Source organism: Gadus macrocephalus, chromosome 11 (genome assembly GCF_031168955.1).
Source record: "Gadus macrocephalus chromosome 11, ASM3116895v1".
NCBI lineage: Eukaryota > Metazoa > Chordata > Actinopteri > Gadiformes > Gadidae > Gadus > Gadus macrocephalus.
In genome coordinates, this window is record NC_082392.1 from 6,587,840 (window position 1) to 6,608,600 (window position 20,761).

At 50.3% G+C, this 20,761-nt stretch overlaps 1 protein-coding gene across 2 annotated transcripts in view; it reads left to right on the plus strand.

Annotated features, from left to right (window-relative positions):
- Positions 1-20,743, plus strand: part of st14 (ST14 transmembrane serine protease matriptase) — a 26,109-nt gene extending 5,366 nt beyond the window's left edge. The window contains exons 3-19 of one of the 2 annotated variants that reach the window (XM_060064257.1): positions 383-543; positions 2,762-2,832; positions 3,343-3,512; positions 4,665-4,700; positions 5,476-5,704; positions 7,493-7,632; positions 8,503-8,606; positions 10,164-10,273; positions 10,509-10,639; positions 11,259-11,363; positions 12,204-12,311; positions 12,657-12,770; positions 14,202-14,321; positions 14,704-14,884; positions 17,143-17,411; positions 18,804-18,943; positions 19,506-20,743. In XM_060064257.1, the coding sequence (XP_059920240.1) occupies positions 383-543; positions 2,762-2,832; positions 3,343-3,512; positions 4,665-4,700; positions 5,476-5,704; positions 7,493-7,632; positions 8,503-8,606; positions 10,164-10,273; positions 10,509-10,639; positions 11,259-11,363; positions 12,204-12,311; positions 12,657-12,770; positions 14,202-14,321; positions 14,704-14,884; positions 17,143-17,411; positions 18,804-18,943; positions 19,506-19,667 (2,351 nt within the window). In that variant the 3' untranslated portion in view covers positions 19,668-20,743. Of the gene's footprint in view, positions 1-382; positions 544-2,761; positions 2,833-3,342; positions 3,513-4,664; positions 4,701-5,475; positions 5,705-7,492; positions 7,633-8,502; positions 8,607-10,163; positions 10,274-10,508; positions 10,640-11,258; positions 11,364-12,203; positions 12,312-12,656; positions 12,771-14,201; positions 14,322-14,703; positions 14,885-17,142; positions 17,531-17,568; positions 18,084-18,803; positions 18,944-19,505 lie in introns of those variants that run through there. The other variant, XR_009527954.1, reaches the window with a different exon arrangement.
- Positions 20,744-20,761: the final 18 nt, after the last annotated feature.

Sequence of the window (20,761 nt, forward strand, 5' to 3'; positions counted from 1 at the left end):
ACCCCCTCCATCACATCCCCTCCATCACACCCCCTCCATCACACCCCCTCCATCACATCCCCCATCACACCCCCTCCATCACATCCCCCATCACATCCCCCCATCACAGCCCCGCCTCCATCACAGCCCCGCCTCCATCACAGCCCCGCCTCCATCACAGCCCCGCCTCCATCACATCTCCATCACCATCCCCTCCATCAAAGCACCTCCATCACATCCGAAGGCGAAGCTTACCGTCTCTGCTGTTCAAACCTTTTATAATGTCCCCTTTACTGTCAAACACACGCTCGCTCACAGAACATGTTCCCAAGTTGGAGCGCTCGTTACCTTTGCTGTTCAGACATTCAAAAACGTCTCTTTCACCGTGTGCTTCTCCCCTCAGTCAAAGACGCCACAGAAGGCGGGAGAATCAGCAAGCGCCGGGCAGGAGCCGTGCAGGTGTTCAGCGGGCACCTTACGCTGGAGAACGTGGAGTACGATCAGAAGCTGGAGGACACCCTGAGCCCGGAGTTCGGGGCCCTGGCGGATGACCTGGAGGAGATCGTGAGTTGGCTCGGTGTTCCTCTCAGATATTTCCCTACTGACATGATTTAACTTATTTAGCTTCAGATAACAACGGTCTGTGCTGTCAGCTTAGTGAGTGGTTGAATGAGGAAGTAGTGTGTGTGGATGAGGCATAGGAAACCACAATCTTAAAGGGGACATATTAAACCACCATCAGTCTACCAGCCTACCCAGTGGACTGAGTAAACGTTGCTCATCTATCCAGCACACATCTAGGTGGACATGCCCACTAGTGATGTCATGTGGGGCAGATTTTCGAAACAGCTTGTCACACCTGGTGGTATAAAATGTCCCCTTTAACAAAACCTGAATAACCAGAAACAACCAGAGTTCTGGGTGCGATATATGATTGTTATTTTTCTATGTATTCTTGAGCAGAGTAGTGTGATGGATACGATATACAGTCATATGAAAATGTTTGGGAACTCTCAGCCTGCATAATGATTTACTCTGCTTTCACAAAAAAACGATAAAAGTGGTATGTCTTTCATTTACCAGGAACATCTAAGTACTGGGGTGTTTTTCAAAAAAAGATTTTAGTGAATCAGTATTTAGTTGTATGAAATTAAGTCAAATGTGAAAAACTGGCTGTGCATAAAAATGGCTATCCTTGTGATAATGCTGATTTGAATGTATGTAACAACATGTAAAACTGATGACTTGAAACACCAAATTGGTTGGATTAGCTTGTTAAGCCTTCAAATCATGAGAAAAGGTATTTAAGGTGCATAAATGCATTTGTATGTGTCTTTGACTCTCTGCTGGTTTACGGGAAGGCTACAAGAAGCTTTGCCAAAGGTTTCAACTGTAAATTTCGATTGTAGGAAATGTTGTCAGGAAATGGAAGGCCACAGGCACAGTTGCAGATAAATTTAGGTCTGACAGACCAAGACAAATATAGGAGTGGCATTGGCGGAGGATTATGCGAATGGTTGCACACATTCCACAGATCACTTCCAAAGACCTGCAGGAACATCTGGCTGCAGATGGTGTATCTGTACATCGTTCTACAATTCAGTGCAATTTGCTCAAAGAACTTCTGTAATGACGGCTGATGAGAAGGAAGCCCTTTCTGCGCCCAAACCAGAGATATTTTCGCATGGAGAATGCAAAAGCTCATTTAGACAAGCTTTGGACTGATGAGACAAAAATTGATATAACAAAAAGCGCACTGCATTCCAAGAATAACACCTGGTACCTACCGTGTTAATGTCGAGGGTCAGATTAATTCAACCCAGTATCAACAGATTCATCAAGATATAATGTTCACGCATCAGTCGAAAAGTTAAATTTGCGCAGGGGTTGGACATTCCAACAATACAGTAACCCTAAACACGGGTCAAATTGTACAAAGGCATTCATGCAGATGGAAAAGTACAATGTTCTGAAATGGCCGTTAAGGGTTAAGAGGGGTTCCCAAACCTTTTCATATGACTGTATATCTACAGATATACAGATATTATGTAGAAACGGATGTTGGTAAACATAATGCACACATACTTTCAAATATATGCACTATTGAAAAGTGTCAAATAATAATGCAGTAAACTTAATTTTGAATACATTTTCTTCAAACTGAAAACTATTAGAATGCAGTAGCGTTGTATCACCACTAGAGGGCAGTGCACTGGCGCTCCAGACGCGTCCGCCCCACTGGCCGCAGTGCTTCCAAACCATTTCCGGTGAACAAAGAAAATAATATATTGGTTTAATGCTTTTAAAATCTTTCCTAAAAGCTTTGGTGTCAAGGTTCTTTAAAAGACATAGTTCCTCTATGCCTTTTACATTATTGCATCACATTTTAATAATGTTGATAATACTCTATTCATTTAAACAATATTTATACAAATTGTGTTACTTTTTCATCTGATGTATCACTTACTCTTCAAGTTCACTAGTTCCAAATACACAGTGCAGAACAGGACGAGAGTTTGAAGCAGTAATGACTGCTGTCACACCTGTTGAACAACTGTTTTCCCAGCCCACTCGTGGTTTCAGCTAGAGGCTAATCTCTTAATTGCCGATGCCGTGGCCGCATGTCTCTACGCGGCGCTCTGTTTCAAATTCACCTGCTGCTCCGTTGAGCCTTAGCACCACAGGCAGAACGGTGGAAACACCATACATGGGAACACCCTCCATGCCACATTCTTCTCATACTGTCGCTAGGAAATACTAATCTCACATTTCTTACAAACAGATGGCGGCCACTTACAAGAAGGATCCATTCCTCGCCGAATATTACACCAAGTCTGTGATCACCGCATTCAGGTAGGTCTGTCCACCACGGCCCTGGCGCTGTCCTGAGATACTGGTCCTAAATGGTCACTTAACGGATGGTCCTCAAGGCGCCTTACTGTGATGGAGATGAGTGTCGTTAGATAGATGGATACTTTATTCATCCCCTTGGGGAAATGCAGGTGTGCAGTAGCTCACAAAGTCTGTATACAGACCTGTTTGTCAATTGTCCAAACCAGTAAAAGTAAATCAAATAAGTCAATAAAAAGTGAGCAATAATGTACACAATTGAAATTGCCTATAAAAAAGAGCCAGAGGTAGATGTCTGGGACGCCTGCAGACATTTACTGCCCGACTGTAATATTATCATTAGAAGTATTATTATTATGAAGGTAGTGTTATTATTGATTGTTATTCAGAAGGTTTCATGGAGTCCTAGATGTGGAGTGTTTCCTTATTTAGAAACAAAATGGCCGTGTTGATACACGCAGCGAAGCGTCTCTACTTGGCCTCACTCCCTGTGCCGTCCCGTGTGTCTCCCAGTGAGGGCGTGGTGGCGTACCATTGGACCCAGTTCGACATCCCGCCCAGCGACCTGGAGGTGCTGCCCGAGTTCACGGAGGAGCTGATCCAGGAGAAGCTCTGGACCGGAGTGCAGGAGCACGGCAGGAAGAGCCGGCAGAACATCCAGATCAAGGAGGTCACCGCCTCGTGTGAGTACAGGGGACTCGCTGGCTCGCTCGCTCACTCCGTCACTCTCTCACACACTCTCACACTCGGTTCACACACACACACACAGACACAGACACAGACACAGACACACACACACACACACTCAGGCGCTCGCTCACTCTTTCACTCTCTCACACACTCTCGCATTCGGTTCTACCACTTTCAGTTCTCACAAACATACACAAACTCAGGCGCGCACTCATTCATTAACACTCGCAATCACTCGCACTCGCTCCCTTTTTATAACAAGTGTCGGTCCCAGACTGGGAGCAAGGCAGTTATGATTTTCTCGTAGTTGTTGTCATCAGCCCAAATTAAATCATGAACCGTTTACAGACACATTTAATTGGAGGTTCTGTTCCCGAAAAGGAGATATTTAGGTTCCATTTTTTTACAAATATCGGTTGTTTTTGTTTTTTTGTTCCTTGAATCGAATCCGAGCTCTGGTTGAGACTGAATTTAGACTTTATTAAGTTGAAGAACACCGACCACCAGATAACATCTGGTCTCAACGCTTTATGCCTTTTACTGTTTTCAAACACCCTTTGGTTCAGATCGGGGATGCACAGATTTATCGGCCGTACGTCGGTATTGGCCTATCGGAAAATAAGATGCCATTCAGCGATGGCATTGTCCGATGGTTATCGGTTGTGTCTCATCGATTTTGTCATGTGAAAGGTTATATTGGAGGTCGTTTCATACATGTCTATGAATAAATGTGTGCTGATTAAGTGATGCTGTGTTGAACAGCTGCAATGCTTTAGAACCCTTTTCTAAAAAAATTATACTTCTTAGTTTCCCGGGCACAAAAGGGAGCATAAGTAACAACAAAACACTTAATAAAAAAACAAACAAAAATAAATAAAGTAAATACCAGCCAAATTGTTATTTCAAACATTGGTATCGTATCCCCAGCATTCCCCAATGTGCTTCCCTCCCTCCACGCAGCGGGAGGAAGTGGCACAGAAAAGAAATACAAAGTGCAACCCAAATATTTTAATCCCTGTGCATCAAATCTTACCTCCTGCGTAGCGTGGTGACATGTCCTTACCTCTCCCTCTGCATCCCTCCCCCTCCTATACGACTCCCTCCCTCCCTCCCTCCCTCCCTCCCTCCCTCCACCTTGTCTCCAGACACGGATCCTCGGATGGCCAGGAATTCCAGAGCACGTGAGTGGAGCCTTCAATCACCCTGCTGCTGTAATGTTCCAGCTGGGTAGACTTCTCCACTCCTCCCTCTCCCTCCCTCCCTCCCTCTCTCCTCCCATCCCTCCCCCTCCTCCTCCCCTGCCAGTCTGATGCTGCGGCAGCAGTCAGAGATCGAGTTGCCAGAGCCAGCCCTCATCTCTCTCTTCCCATCCCTCAATCTCTCTCTCCCATCTCTCTCTCCCATCTCTCTCTCCCATCTCCCTCCCCCATCTCCCTCCCCCATCTCCCTCTCCATCTCTCCCTCCCCATCTCTCCCTCTCTCTCGCCCATCTCCCTCCCCATCTCTCTCCCCATCTCTTTATCTCTCCCACTTCTCTCCCTTTCACTCACAACTCCTCCCATCCCTCCCATTTCCCCCAGTCTCTCTCCCAGTCTCTCCCTGTGTGCCAGTGATGTATAGCTCAGGTGTGATTGCTGCAACGTTAGATTCTGATTAGTATGCATTGCTTAATACAGCTCCCTAGCTTTTAATTCCTCCAGTAGTTGACACACTCTGTTTACTCCGCATGTGATGTCTCTATGTAAATATGTGTGGCTGTGATTTAGCCTCCGCGCTCCGGTAGCCTGCTAGCATCGCATCACAAACAGGACCGACGCGCCCGTAGAAGGATGCATGAGGACTTTAACTACCTTTATAAAAAAGAAAGCGCTGACTGGTCAAATTGAGGCGTAGCCCAAACTCATAAATACCAGTGATTGATTGGCTAACCCCCCTCCCCCCCCCCCCCCCCCTTAGAGGAGTGCTTCTCCCGCCTGGAGGCCACAGACATCGTGCAGACCTTCGATTCCCCGGGCTTTCCCGTGAAATACCCGGCCAAGTCGCGCTGCCAGTGGCAGATCCGCGCGGCGGAGAACCACGCCATCTCCCTCCGCTTCACCCAGTTCCACGTGGAGGACGACTGCTCCAACGACTTCGTCTCCATCTACGACTCGCTGAGCCCCGACAGCTCTCAGGCCATCACAGAGTGAGTCTTTACTGGGGAGGGGGGAGTGGTGATGAGGGCGTGGTCGCGAGGGTGTCTATGGCTATGGGGAGAACTCGGTTTATCAGGGGGGCTCAGGGAATGGCCAACCTCGTTCTAGGCGTTCTCCAGGTTCCAGGTGTTCTCCTCGTTCTCCTTGTTCCAGGCGCTCTCGCGGTTCCAGGCGCTTTCCTCGTGTCAGGCATTCCAGGCGTTCTCCTCGTTCTCCTTGTTCCAGGCGCCCCCTTTCCAGGCGCTCTCACGGTTCCAGGCGCTCTCCTCGTTCCAGGCATTCCAGGCGTTCTCCTCGTGCCAGGCGTTCTCCTCGTGCCAGGCGTTCTCCTCGTGCCAGGCGTTCTCCTCGTGCCAGGCGTTCTCCTCGTGCCAGGCGTTCTCCTCTGTCCAGGATTTAGTCAGTTGATCAATGGGGTCGCTAGGGACTAAAGCTACAGTCCCTCCTAAAGTGCAGAGAAGATGTAGTCGACGGGACTCTCTCCCAGCCCAGGTTATGGGACGGGGCCTTCGGGGTAAACTTCCAGAAGTACTTCCTGAAGTAGACTTTCTAATGTTCAGCTGTGATTATGATAATGACCCAATTCAGATCAATGGCGGAGGAGTATTTTTAGATCCAAGTTATTAGTGTTTCACCAGAGGGGGAGTGTGGATCTGAAAGGCGGATGTGCGAATGGAAGCGCTCCCCTTTGTTCTTCTGGCTGGTCCCATTGTCGCCCTAAGCCCGACTCTCTGGCTCTCCGGTTGAACAAGGGGAACGGACTCGCGCTCCCCGTGATCAGAGCGTGGGGGACGGAGAACGCATCGGGAAGATTCCCAGAGGAACGGCCGCAGCGAGCGCTTTGTGTGGCGCTCCGACGCGGGGAGGGACGCGTGACATTGAGCCGTTTCTGTGTCACTGTGGAAATATGTTCCACTTCATTCATCTCACTGCATCCGCGATCACATCTTCCTCCCCTCTTCTGCTGCGGTCGGCCCCGGTGTCTTGGCGCCGGCAGGGGTCCCGGCTCGTGTCCCCGCTGTGTGGTTCACTTTTTGGGCCGCCGTGTGTTGTCAGTTCGGTGGAGGAAGGAAGAAAATAAAAAAGACCCCCTCTTGAAATCCCATCAGGGCTGCCAACCTGCTGCTGTCTGATAGGAGGGGGAGGGCTGGAGGCTGGAGGGGAGGGAGGGAGGGAGGGAGGGACAGGAGGCTGTAGGGAGGGAGGCGGCTGAGAGGGGAGGGTTGGAGGGAGGAGTGAGTGGAGGGAGGGAGGAGAGGCGGGAGGGAGGGAGGGAGGTGGGGGAGAGGGAGTCGTGAGGAGCGGATGGGGGGAGGGACGGGAGACGGGAGACAGGAGGGTGGGGAGGGAAGTCTAGGGGGAGGGAGTTAGGGGGAGGAGGGAGGGAGCTTGTCTCTCTCCCTAGTGCTGCATGACTAGCTGCTGCAAGGCAATTTCAAGCCCCTTCGCCAAACACAAACACGGGTTACCAGGCGATGCACACGGTTCCATATTGTTGTTGAGCGTTCCACCTTATTCAAGGTGACACAGGGTTTATGAAAGCCCTAATGTAATAGTTCGTAACGACGTTATCCCCGTGCATGTAGATGTATCGCTCACCGAACTTTGAGCTCATTTACCCGTTTGACTTTGAAACTCTCCGCCAATCGCTTTCTGCCCCCGGCGAGAGAGTTCCCCTCTGTTAACCCCTTCATCTGCCGAGCTCCAAACAAATGTTTTCTCCGACCGTTTGAAGCCAAGCTGAAGCCTTGTTTCATCTCCTCCTGCCCGTCTCCCAGGAAGTGTGGTCAGAGACCTCCCAGCAACCCTCTCCAGGTGGTCTCCTCCAGTAACATCCTGCTGGTCAACCTCATCACCGACAGCTCGGCCCAGAGGCCCGGCTTCAGGGCTGAGTACAGCCTGATACCCATATCCACACGTAATGCAGCCGCACGCACGCACGCACACACGCACGCACACACGCACGCATGGCCAACGAACAAACGCAGGCATGCACACACATACGCATGCACGCACGCATGTATGGCCAACGAACAAACGCACGCATGTACGTATGCATTTACGCACGCATGTATTCACGCACGCAAGCAAGCATGTTCTCACACAAGCACCCCCACATGTATGCAAGCACGCTCAACACACACACACCGACACTCACACCCGCATGGCCAACACACACAAATGCATGCACACACACACGCCCAACACACACACGCAGGGCCGACGGACTGCGGGGGAAAGTGAGGCACTCCTGGGGGGGCCCAAGGCAGAGGGGGGGCCCATGGCAAAAAAAAAAAAAAAACCTTTTTTTTTTTATTATTATATTTTATCTGAATTATCCACCAGCCCATAGTGTTAGGAGTCGCACACGGCCACGTCTCCTACCTCCCCCCCCCCCCCGTCAACAATTGTTCTCCACCCCCCACCCCCCCCCCCCCCGTCAACAATTCACCGCAGGGGGCTAGTAGGGGGAATTCGGGGGGGGGGCCCCCATCAGTACCTCTTGTATACAGGGCCCAGGATTTTGTGCAACGGCCCTGCACACACGCACACACATACACACGTCCAACACACGCCCCGGCCAACACACACACACACACACACAACAGAGTCTGCCCACCCAGTACCACGTCTTACTGCGGCGCCTCCCAGCGATGTATTGTGTTTATGGCCTCTCCCGTCACCGTGGTGACACGTAGCTCATTATCCAGTACCCCCGCCCCCGCCCACCCGCCGGCCCGCCGGCCCACCGGCCAATTTAAAAAGGTGTCATATTTTATTTTCTCAGCCAAAAGCTGCGGTGGCCTGCTCACGGACGTCCAGGGTGAGTTCAGCTCCCCTCACCATCCCAGCTTCTACCCCCCCGCCCTGGACTGCAAGTGGACCATTCAGGTTTGGCCCACTTCTCCTCTTCCTCCTCCTCCTCCTCAGCCTGCCAGGAGAGAGAGAGAGAGAGAGAGAGAGAGAGAGAGAGAGAGAGAGAGAGAGAGAGAGAGAGAGAGAGAGAGAGAGAGAGAGAGAGAGAGAGAGAGAGAGAGAGAGAGAGAGAGAGAGAGAGAGAGAGAGAGAGAGAGAGAGAGAGAGAGAGAGAGAGAGAGAGAGAGAGAGCCAGGGATAGATGGATAGAGAGAGAGAGCCAGGGATAGATGGATAGAGAGAGAGAGCCAGGGATAGATGGATAGAGAGAGAGAGCCAGGGATAGAGGGAGACGGGGAAAGAGGGAGGCAGAGAAAGAGTGTGGGAGGGAGACGGGGATAGAGGGAGACAGAGGGAGAGGGGGATAGATAAATAGATAGATGGAGAGGGAGGGAGAGAGGGAGCCGGGGATAGAGAGGAGGGAGACGGGGATAGGGAGAGAGTGTGCTGAGACAGCAGTGCTGAAGCCAAGCTGCTCAGCACCTCCTCTATCTTCATCTGTCAGCCTGCCTCCTCCTCACCCTCTCCCTCACCTCCTCTCCCTTTCATCCTCTCCCTTTCCTCCTCTTCTTCCTCTCCTCCCCTCCTCCCTTTCCTCCTCCTCCTCTCCTCCCTGTCCTCCTCTTCCTCTCCTCCTCCTCCTCTCCCTGTCCTCCTCCTCTGCTGCTGGTGTTTTTGCCGTGGCCAGAGCCATGCTGCAGTGCTCTGTTTTCACTTCCGTCAGCTTTTCTCCGTCTCTCTCTGTCTCCCTCACCCTCTCTCTCTCCCCCTCTCTCCCTCACCCCATGTCAGAACGTGGTGGTGGTGGCTTTTTCCATTTAATTGAACACATGCGTTTAACACGTTTGTCCATGTGACATGTCTGTGCTCATGTGTGGTGTAAACTCCTTGCAGTCTGGTTGGGGAGAACACGCGCATGTTGCATGATTGTAAAGGTGTGGATGTGAGTAGATGTGCATGGTTTAGGATGTGAGAAGATGTGCAAGAGTTAAGATGTGAGAATATATGCATGGTTTAGGAAGTGAGTAGAAGCGCATGGTTTAGGATGTGAGAAGTAGTCCACGGGTTAGGATGTGAGAAGATGTGCTTGGTTTAGGATGTGAGAAGATGTCCTCGGGTGAGGATGTGAGAAGATGTGCATGGTTTAGGATTTGAGAAGATGTCCACGGGTTAAGACGTGAGAAGAGGTGCATGGTTTAGGATGTGAGAAGATGTCCCCGGGTGAGGATGTGAGAAGATGTGCATGGTTTAGGATGTGAGAAGATGTCCACGGGTTAGGGTGTGAGAAGATGTGCATGTTCAGGACTGTGAGAAGGCATGCATGCTTTAGGATGTGAGAAGGCATGCATACTTTAGGATGTGAGAAGGCATGCATGCTTTAGGATGTGAGAAGGCATGTGTGCTTTAGGATGTGAGAATATGTGTTTCCGGATGTGTTATGACGGGCATGTTTCAGGATGTGAGAAGAGGCGTTTCTGGATGTGTTTCAACGTGCTTCTGGATGTGAGCAGGCATTCCCATTTGTTCTCCTAGGTCGCCGCTGGGCAGAAGGTGCGTGTGAAGTTCAACATGTTCCGGATGAAGGAGCCGGGGGTGGATGTGCGCGAGTGTCACAAGGACTACGTGGAGGTGATGGGCCGCAAGTAAGTGTGTGTGTGTGTGTGTGTGTGTGTGTGTGTGTGTGTGTGTGTGTGTGTGTGTGTGTGTGTGTGTGTGTGTGTGTGTGTGTGTGTGTGTGTGTGTGGCACCTCACCCTAACTGCTGCTGACGAGCCGGCTGTCGCTGTTTGTGGTCCACTCCGCCGTCGGTGTGTGTGTGTATGAATCGTTGTGTGCTGCTCTGGGTAAAAGCCTGTGCTGAACGTAAAACGTGTCCCAGGTACTGCGGAGAGCTGTCCTCCCTGTCTCTGACCAGCCCCACCAACACGATGGACATCTCCTTCCACTCGGACGAGTCGTACACGGACAAGGGATTCATCGCCACCTACAACGCTTTCAACCCCAAGGACCGTGAGTTCTCAGCGACCCCCCCCCCCCCGCCCCAACCCCACAGCCATAGCTCACAGGCTTGTAATGTCCCCCACGTGAAATATGTGTTGGAATTGGGGAGGAGGAGATGGTGGATGGTGATGGGGAGAGAGAGAGAGAGAGAGAGAGAGAGAGAGAGAGAGAGAGAGAGAGCGAGAGAGAGAGCGAGAGAGAGAGGGAGGGAGCGAGAGAGCGAGAGAGCGAGAGAGCGAGAGAGCGAGAGAGAGAGAGAGAGGGGGGAGGGAGGGACCCAGAGACAGACAGAGGATTGAGGGTGTGTGGGGGAGTAAACAGTCCGATGAAGCTGTCCACAGACTGCAGTGCGATGACACTGGCTAATCACCAGTGAGCCTCTCCACGGGCCCGCCTGTGTCAGTCAGGCCCACTTGGGTTCCCTCGCCCCCTGCCCCGTCTGGTCTAAATGGTTTGTAATTGCCCCGATCAACGGGGACACGCAAATGGCTGCATGACTGATGGGGACGTATTTAAGTTGTCACTCTCGGTTCACACCCCCACCACCCCATCATCTCCCTCTCTCCATCCGCCCATCTCCATCCCGCTCCCCTCATCTCTCTCCTGTCCTTATTGTTGCTGTGACCAGCTTGCCCCGGCCAGTTCGCCTGTGCGGTCGGAATCTGCATCGCCAAAGACCTGAAGTGTGACGGCTGGAACGACTGTGGTGACATGAGTGATGAGATGGAATGCAGTAAGCACTGTCACTCACTCACTCACTCACTCACTCACTCACTCACTCACTCACTCACTCACTCACTCACTCACTCACTCACTCACTCACTCACTCACTCACTCACTCACTCACTCACTCACTCACTCACATACTCACACACTCACTCTCAAACATACTCACTCACTCTCACACATACTCACTCACTCACTCTCAAACATACTCACTCACTCTCACACATACTCACTCACTCTCACACGTACTCACTCACTCACTCTCACACATACTCACTCACTCACTCTCACACATACTCACTCACTCACTCACTCTCACACATACTCACTCACTCACTCACTCTCACACATACTCACTCTCACACATACTCACTCACTCACTCACTCACTCACTCACTCTCACACATACTCACTCTCACACATACTCACTCACTCACTCACTCACTCACTCACTCACTCACTCACTCACTCACTCACTCACTCTCACACATACTCACCCTCACACATACTCACACTCACACATACTCACTCACTCACTCACTCTCACACATACTCACTCTCACTCATACTCACTCACACACACTCACTCTCACACATACTCACTCTCACTCATACTCACTCACACGCACTCACTCTCACACATACTCACTCTCACTCATACTCACTCACACGCACTCACTCACTCACTCACTCTCACAAACTCTCACTGTCACTCAAACACTCACTCACTCACTCTCATACACACACGCACCCCTTCACACCCTTGTCTTTCTACTCTCCTGTGTGTACTTCCTTCATTTGAAGGATTCCTCTGAATGATTGGACCAACTCTAACTTGCCCCCCCAGAGTGTGAGAAGGAGCAGTTTGCCTGTGACAACGGCATGTGCAAACCCAACTACTGGGTGTGTGACCGCGTCAACGACTGTGGGGATGACAGTGACGAAAAGCAGTGCAGTAAGTGACTCCTGTCCGTTCAGTCTCTCTCCTGTCTCTTTTTGGTCGCCCGTCTCTCTCAGATCTTTCTCCAGTCTCTCATCGCTAATGCTAAGCTAATAGTGTTAACATAAAAGGTGCATCATGTGCAGACATTACCTCATCAGTAATGGAACCATGTGCCTCTTAATCACACGCGCGCACAAACACATTTGTTTGTGTGGTTACTTTTCAGCATGATGTGTGTGTGTGTGTGTGTGTGTGTGTGTGTGTGTGTGTGTGTGTGTGTGTGTGTGTGTGTGTGTGTGTGTGTGTGTGTGTGTGTGTGTGTGTGTGTGTGTGTGTGTGTGTGTGTGTTGTTCCCAGGCTGTGGCGACAACGAGTGGCGCTGTGGTGACGGAACGTGTGTCCCGCAGGACGTGGTTTGTGACACCAGGAAGGACTGTGAGGACGGCAGTGATGAGGCCTCCTGCAAAGTTTGTACGTTTCCACAAGCTAACTTCTCTATGGGTAGCTAGCTTCCCTCTATGGGTAGCTATTCCCAGAAAGGGTCCTATGTTCCCAGGTATGTATGTGACGGGGGAACATAGGACCCTTTTTCAAAAAAGGGGTCCTCTGTTCCCCGAGAGGGGAACATGGGAACAGGGAAACATAGGACCCTTTTTCAAAAAAAGGGTCCTATGTTCCCCGGTCTGTTACTTTTTCCACCATTACTGCCAAATTCAGGCCGAGATAACCACCATTGCATGTCTTTACCTTTTGTGGAAGAGGGAGAGACGTCGGAGAACCCGACGCAGTCTATTGATAATATTGTAATGACCACGGAAGAGGCAGTGAATGAAGCATTGATTAGACGGAGATTTATTAGATAGGCCTACCTATTAAACCGTTGGAACACGGTTTACCGGAAACCATAGGAACGCCGTTAAACAAACCCCGAGAAGCCCAATCCCTACGAGAGCTCCCCGCGCTACGGCCATCCGGAGGCGCACAGAGCTTTTGGCCGTGATATTATATATCCAATTATATTATATAACATTATATATAGTGCTCCGGGAGTCGCAAATGGCAACAATCACTTTCTCCTCCATGCTGCGGTTCCCATCACCCTGGACCGGTTGAACGCTGATTGGCTGTTACGTTACACATGTCACTCAGTGGCCACGCTGTTGAACGCTGATTGGCTGTTACGTTACACATGTCACTCAGTGGCCACGCTGTTGAACGCTGATTGGCTGTTACGTTACACATGTCACTCAGTGGCCACACTCCTTAAATATTTTTAAAGATTGATAGATTGCGGGGAACATAGGACCCTTTTCCAGAAAAGGGTCCTATGTTCCCCGCAACAGTTGGGAGTATAGGACCCTTTTTCAGAAAAAGGGTCCTATGCTCCCCGGTATGTATTGCTACAGGGGAAAATAGGATGTGTCCTATGTTCCCCAAGCGGGGAACATGGGACCCGGGGAACATATAGGGATGACCCCCTTCTCTCTATGGGTAGCCAGCTGACCTCTCTATGGGTAGCTAGCTGACCTAGTCTCTGTTGTTAGTTAGTTTAGCTTCGCTCTCTGGGAAACTAGCTGAGATATGCTCTACAACATTGCTCCCTCTTGCCCGAAAATAGTAGTTTTGCCATCACTACATTCTAAAGTTTGGCTTGATTTATTGTTCTCCCTCTTTTGCACACCAATTCTCTCTCTAAAATATAAGACACTCTTACAGTACTTCTTTCTGTTGAACATATCAATGTTATGATATGTATGTTCATTAAATGAAGCCTCCTTCACCACGAAGCGATCAACTGACCCCGTAGCAGTTCACCTTTCGGCTGCCATCTTGATCCAAAAAGTAGAAGTTACTCTGTGTTGAGTCTGCTACCCCCCTCCTCTCCCCCTCTCTCCCCCCCAGCCCCCGGGATCTGTTCAGACTACAGCTTCAAGTGCAAGGACAAGAGCTGTGTGAACAAGGTGAACGCAGAATGCGACCGAGTCGCCGACTGCTCTGATGAAAGCGACGAGAAGAACTGTGGTAAGAGAATCACCTTCCCATTTTCTCTCTCTCCCCCTCTCTCTCCCTTCTGACTGCAGTGCTTCTAGCGTCACCTCATCTGGTTGGGAGCTGAATGTGAGCGCAGTTTGAGAAAGTGCAAACTCCTCTGCTCGGCGTGAAGCGATTTCTAGAAAGTTCTGGTGGCCCTGGGGCGTGTCAGGGCTGTTTATTTATTCCTCTTTCACTCTTGACACTTTTTTTGGTTTCGCTTTTTTCCGCCGGAGGGTCTTGACTGTTTTTATTTTGGTCTGTCTGTCTGTCTCTCCCCTCTCCCTATTCATCTCCCGCTCTCTCCCCTCTGCCTCTCTCTCTCTCGCTCTCGCTCTCGCTCTCTCTTTTTCTCTCTCCCGCCCTGTGGCAGACTGTGGTATCAGACCCTACAAGCTGAACCGCATCGTGGGGGGGCAGAACGCAGAGCTGGGGGAGTGGCCCTGGCAGGTGAGCCTTCACTTCAGGACCAGGGGTCACACGTGCGGAGCGTCCATCATCTCCGACCGCTGGCTGCTGTCGGCGGCCCACTGCTTCAAGACCATCAGTCCAGAGTGAGTCCAATGAGAATACTAAAACAACACACCATTCACTACACACTGCTTCAAGACCGTCGGTCCAGAGTGAGTCCAATGAGAATACTAAAACAACACACCATTCACTACACACTGCTTCAAGACCGTCGGTCCAGAGTGAGTCCAACGTCAACACTGATGACACCTATCGGTACACACGCTGCACTGTTCACCACCCTCGCTCCTAGACCTCCAGCCCGTAGTGAGTCCAACATAAACACTATCCTAGCAGACTCCTCACTTCACACTGTTCCTTGACCTCCTGGGTATACCCATGCTGCCTTGTGCGCGATTTCATGTCGCGCTGCTAGGCAGCCTGGATTCCATGGATCCGATTTTCACCTGCGATAGGGAACCAATCACAGAACGGGGAGGGACGGCAAGACGATGACGATGTCTATGCGACACACCCATCGCCTTCTTCCTCATCGAATTTCGGTCGCTCTACATACGTCATCTGGTATAATTGATACGATTGGCTAAATACAGACTCGTATGATAGACATTCGTAGCGCCCAATAAAGGGCTGCGGGCAATCGTAAACCACGCCACAAATATGAGAAAAGGAATGTGTGGTTCCCAGACCTCTCCTCTTCTCAATGTAGATTGAGATGAGGTCTGGTGTTAGCCAGGCTACCTCCAGCCCTTTGTCAGTCCAATGTGAACACTATGATAACACACTGTTCACTACACACACTGCACCATTCAGTACACACTGTTTCTGGACCACCAGACCACTATCACTACACACTGTTCACTACACACTGTTCACTACACTCTGTTCATTACACACCATTCACTACACACTGTGGCTGGAGCTCCAGAGTTTTATGATAACAAACCATTCACTACACACTGCACCATTCACTGCAACACAACAGCACAATAGCGTCATTGCTGTGATTTAGTCAAACGCGTTTGGTTTATTTGTTTGTACAGAGAACAAGCTGTGCTCTCTATTGTTCTATTATTCATCGCATTATTATTCATTATCTCACGATCTGATTATGCAGGATCCTTTTTATCTATTTAAAAAGATTCTGTGGGGAGGAAAATAATATTTTGCACAGCAGCGGACCATTTATGTGCAAATGACACGTCTGAAAACGAGCCCCCGACGAACAACCTAATTAAAAATAAGATTTAGGCGAGGGGCTCGTTCGTCTGAAGGTGTAGTTCACGTAGTGGCCTGTAGGTGGAGCACTAGCTCTGTCTGACCTCGTTCTCCTGCGAACACAACCGAGCTCGGAATCAGAGAGACAACACTAGAAAGCATTTCATCAGCTGGGCTTTTCACCAATGCTGGTGCCGTTTGGGTCGGAGGAAAATGTTTTAGTATTGCTCAAATATATGTAATACGTATAATACTAACATCATTATATTGGGGTTTAACATGACATGTATCTGAATTCGCTGTAATTTTGGATTAAAGCACTTGCTGGATTACCTAGTAGTACACAGTAGCGCCTCTGGATATAGACCTGCATGTGGGTCGGGAACATGTGCAGGAACATGTTTCCACACACGTGTTGATAACTAAAATGAGGCACGGTACCCAGTCTGGTCTTGGCCTATCAAACCTCATTCTCGTCGTACCTCATCCTAGTGATGATTGGTTCTATCATACCTCTCCCTAGTGCTGATTGGTCCTTTCGTACCTCACCCTAGTGCTGATTGCTCAGGAGGTAGAACAGGTCGCTTTGTAAATGGAAGGTTGCTATCTCGATACCCGGCTGCTCCTAGCTGTCGAGGAGCAAGGCACCTCACCTGACTGCTCCCGACAAGCTGGCCGTTGCCTTGCATGGTTGACTCCGCCGTCGGTGAGTGATTGTGTTTATGAATGGTTGTAAGTTGCTTTGGATAAAAGTGTCTGCAAAATCCCCCTAAATGTAAATGCTGATTGGTTGCGTAGCATTTGAACAATTCTGGAGAGACTAACGTGGCGCTGGCCCCAGAGATCCAGATGGTCTCTCTGGGGCTGGTGGGGCCCAGTGCCACAGACTCACACCGGCAACCTCAACCCCACGCACACACACACACACACCTCCACAAGCCCGCGCACGCCCCACAACACCACGCGCACACACACACACGAACAGAAAGTCAATCGGGAGACCACTTGATCAACCTGGCCTCTCGCAATCCTCCCCTCCACTCTTCCCCGCCTCACCCCTCCTCTTCCCCGCCTCCCCCCCCCCCCCCTCCTCTCCCCTCCTCTCCCCCCCTCACCCCCTCAGGAACCACATGGCGTCCAGCTGGCAGACCTACAGCGGCATGCAGGACCAGACCAAGCAGGCCGGGGTGGAGCGGCGGGGCCTGAAGACCATCGTCAGCCACCCGGACTACAACCCCATGACCTACGACTACGACATCGCCCTGCTGGAGCTCAGCGAGCCGCTGACCTTCAGCAACACCATCCACCCCGTGTGCCTGCCCGCCCCCTCCCACGTCTTCCCCGCCGGCCTCCCGTGCTGGGTCACTGGCTGGGGCACGCTGCGGGAGGGAGGTAACGGAGGGGCCGGCCCGCGCACTGAACTATAGATGTAGAGAGATAGATCTGTGCATGCACCCATTTACATCTATAGATATAGAGAGATAGATCTTTACATGCACTGAACTATAGATGTAGAGAGATAGATCTTTACAGGCACTGATCTATAGAGAGATAGGTCTATGCATGCACCCATTTAAATCTATAGATATAGAGAGATAGATCTTTACAGGCACTGATCTATAGAGAGATAGGTCTATGCATGCACCCATTTACATCTATAGATATAGAGAGATAGATCTTTACAGGCACTGATCTATAGAGAGATAGGTCTATGCATGCACCTATTTATATCTATAGATATAGGGAGATGGATCTTTACATGCACTGAACTATGGATATAGAGAGATGGATCTATGCATGCACCCATTTATATCTATAGATATAGAGAGATGGATCTATACATAGACCCATGGATCAATACAGATAGATAAATCAATCCAAAGATGGATACGATACGTATAGATAGACATTGATTGATGGATGTAGTGTTCTTATTGTGTGTGTGGTGTTGTTTTTTGCTCTAGTTGCTATGAGTGACCAGCATTTTGTTTAATTCCAATTTGTTTCCTTCTCAGTGGTGTACATTTGTAATATAATAATACCATATTATAGTATATCATTAATGTGGGGATAGTATAAGGCCCACCTCTTTTCATCTTCTCATGAAGAACTACCATCCTCTTCATCATCGTATCTGCTCATCCCATGATGCCCCCTCCCCTCCTTCAGTCCTAATCATCCCTCTCTCCCATCATAACATCTCCCCCCTTCAGTCCATCTCTCCCCCATCATAACACATCTTCTCCCTCTCATCTCTCTCCCCCATCATAACACATCTCCCTCACATCTCCCCCCCCCCCCCCCCCCCCTCTCTCTAATCACCTCCATCATGTTCAGGCCCCTCCCCCCAGGGACGCCACTTACCCCTTCATTAGGCGACTGCTAATCCTGCCCATTAGCTCCTTTGATGTTCGGGAGAACAGAGAGGTCATGTGACTCCACCAGTGACCCCCTTTCTATCCCTGGAACACTCACTCACTCACTCACTCACTCACTCTGTCTGTGACTTACTCCCTCACTCACTCTGTCTGTGACTTACTCCCTCACTCACTCTCTGTGTCTCACTTTCTCTTTCACTCAGTCTGTCTCTCTTTCTGTCTCTATTTCTGTCTCTGTCTGTCTGACTCCCTCACTGTCTCTCTGTCCGTCCGTCCGTCTGTCTGTCTGTCTCTGTTTCTGTGCCCTCTGTCTGTCTCTCTAGTTCCGTATGTCCGTCTATTTATTTCTGTCTGTCTGTCTGACTCACTCACTGTCTGTCTCTCTCTCCCTGCGCCCCATCTACAGCCATGCGTGCTTCCAGGCTGCTCCAGAAGGCGGAGGTGAAGATCATCAACGACACGGTGTGCAACGTGGTGACGGAGGGCCAGGTCACCTCCAGGATGCTCTGCAGCGGCTTCCTGTCTGGAGGGGTCGACGCCTGCCAGGTGAGACTGCACCCTAGCCCCGCCCCTAACCCCACCCTTCTCCGGACACACCTTCTGATGGCGGCATTGTCGGCTGGCCTCATGTCTTGAAGCTGAACTGAAGTCGTACCGTTTGTTTTCTGTCTCTCGCTTCTCTCTCTCTCTCTGTCTCTCTCTCTGTCTCTCTCTCCCTCTCTGTCTCTCTCTGTCTCTCTCTGTCTGTCTCTCTCTCTCTGTCTCTCTCTGTCTCTGTCTCTCTCTGTCTCTCTCTCTCTGTCCCTCTCTGTCCCTCTCTGTCCCTCTCTGTCTCTGTCTCTCTCTCTCTGTCTCTCCCTCTCTGTCCCTCTCTGTCCCTCTCTGTCCCTCTCTGTCCCTCTCTTTCTCTGTCTCTCTCTCTCTGTCTCTCCCTCTCTGTCCCTCTCTGTCCCTCTGTCTCTCTGTCTCTCTCTGTCTCTCTCTGTCCCTCTCTGTCCCTCTCTGTCTCTCTCTGTCTCTCTCTCCATCTCTGTCTCTCTCTCTGTCTCTCTCCCCGTCTCTCCCTCTGTCTGTCTGTCTCTTCTGTCCCTCTCTCTCCGTTCCCCAGGGTGACTCCGGCGGGCCCCTGGTGTGTTTCGAGGAGAGTGGGAAGTGGTTCCAGTCGGGCATCGTGAGCTGGGGGGAGGGCTGCGCGCGCCGCAACAAGCCCGGCGTGTACACCCGCGTCACCAAGCTGAGGGACTGGATCAGGACCACGACCGGGGTGTGACCCCCCCCCCCCCCATGTAGGCAGACCCCAGGGGGGCTCCAGACCCGTCTCTCCAGACCAGTCTCAACACGGTCTAATCATCCAATCAGGGACGGGGGGGCTTCTCGACCGAAAGAACACTTTGATTAGGCTTCATAGCCCCCCATTGAGACTTTGTTCTAGCCATTAGCTTGCCATGTTTTGGACATTTTCTCTTATTTTGAACAAGGAAATGTGTGTATTTAGAGACGCCCCCCCCCCCAATCCACCACAAAGAATGCCTTATCCAACCAAACCTGAATACCTTATCTGTCCATGCTCGGGTATGGCCAATGATGGTTGAGACCTTTTTTTTTTTAAACTTGTGTATGTTTTTCTATTTATGTCATGATTCGACTCCATTCTGTGTGATGGCACCAGTGTGGACCGGTCCCATCAGGTATCCCACACTGGCCCACCCACTGATCCCAGTGATGCGCTGCTGAGCCCCGGACATTATTGGGTGTGAGGGGTCAGGTGACCGCTCCCTGGCCCGGGATCAGTGCTTCTACCCCAGCCTCAGAGTCTGGGTGCACTGCTGGGCGATGCCTGTCTGCACGCGGAGCTCTGACCGGGGGTCCCCATCTCCCCGTTGAGAGCTCCAACCAACAAATGAGGGTTTTTTTTTTTTACGAGAGGCCAAAGAAATTGATAGGGTTGTTTTTTCCTTTATTTATTCTCTTCCTTTTTATTTTGTCGTTTTTTCATGCCAATTTTTTAATCAGAGATTTAACCCATATTTGATTGAATATGATTTTACTCATATTTTACCATGGATGTAATTAATATATGAATATTGAAATATCAATACTCCCGGTATTGTTTTTTTCATAGCAAATTGCGTAGGGGACCGTTGTGTAAATGTGGATTGTCTAACACAACATGACGGCGCCTTGTGTTGTTAGTACGCAGGTTAAGGGGCCTTCTTCAACATGTCGATTGTTTATTTGTTTCTTTTTCCCAGGGATGAATTTTAATGGCTTCCAGTGTGTTTCTATGTGTAATGTTTTAATACGAGCCGATTTAATGAGAATAAACGAGCAGGATCAGAATGTTAAGTGGCCGCTAATTAGACG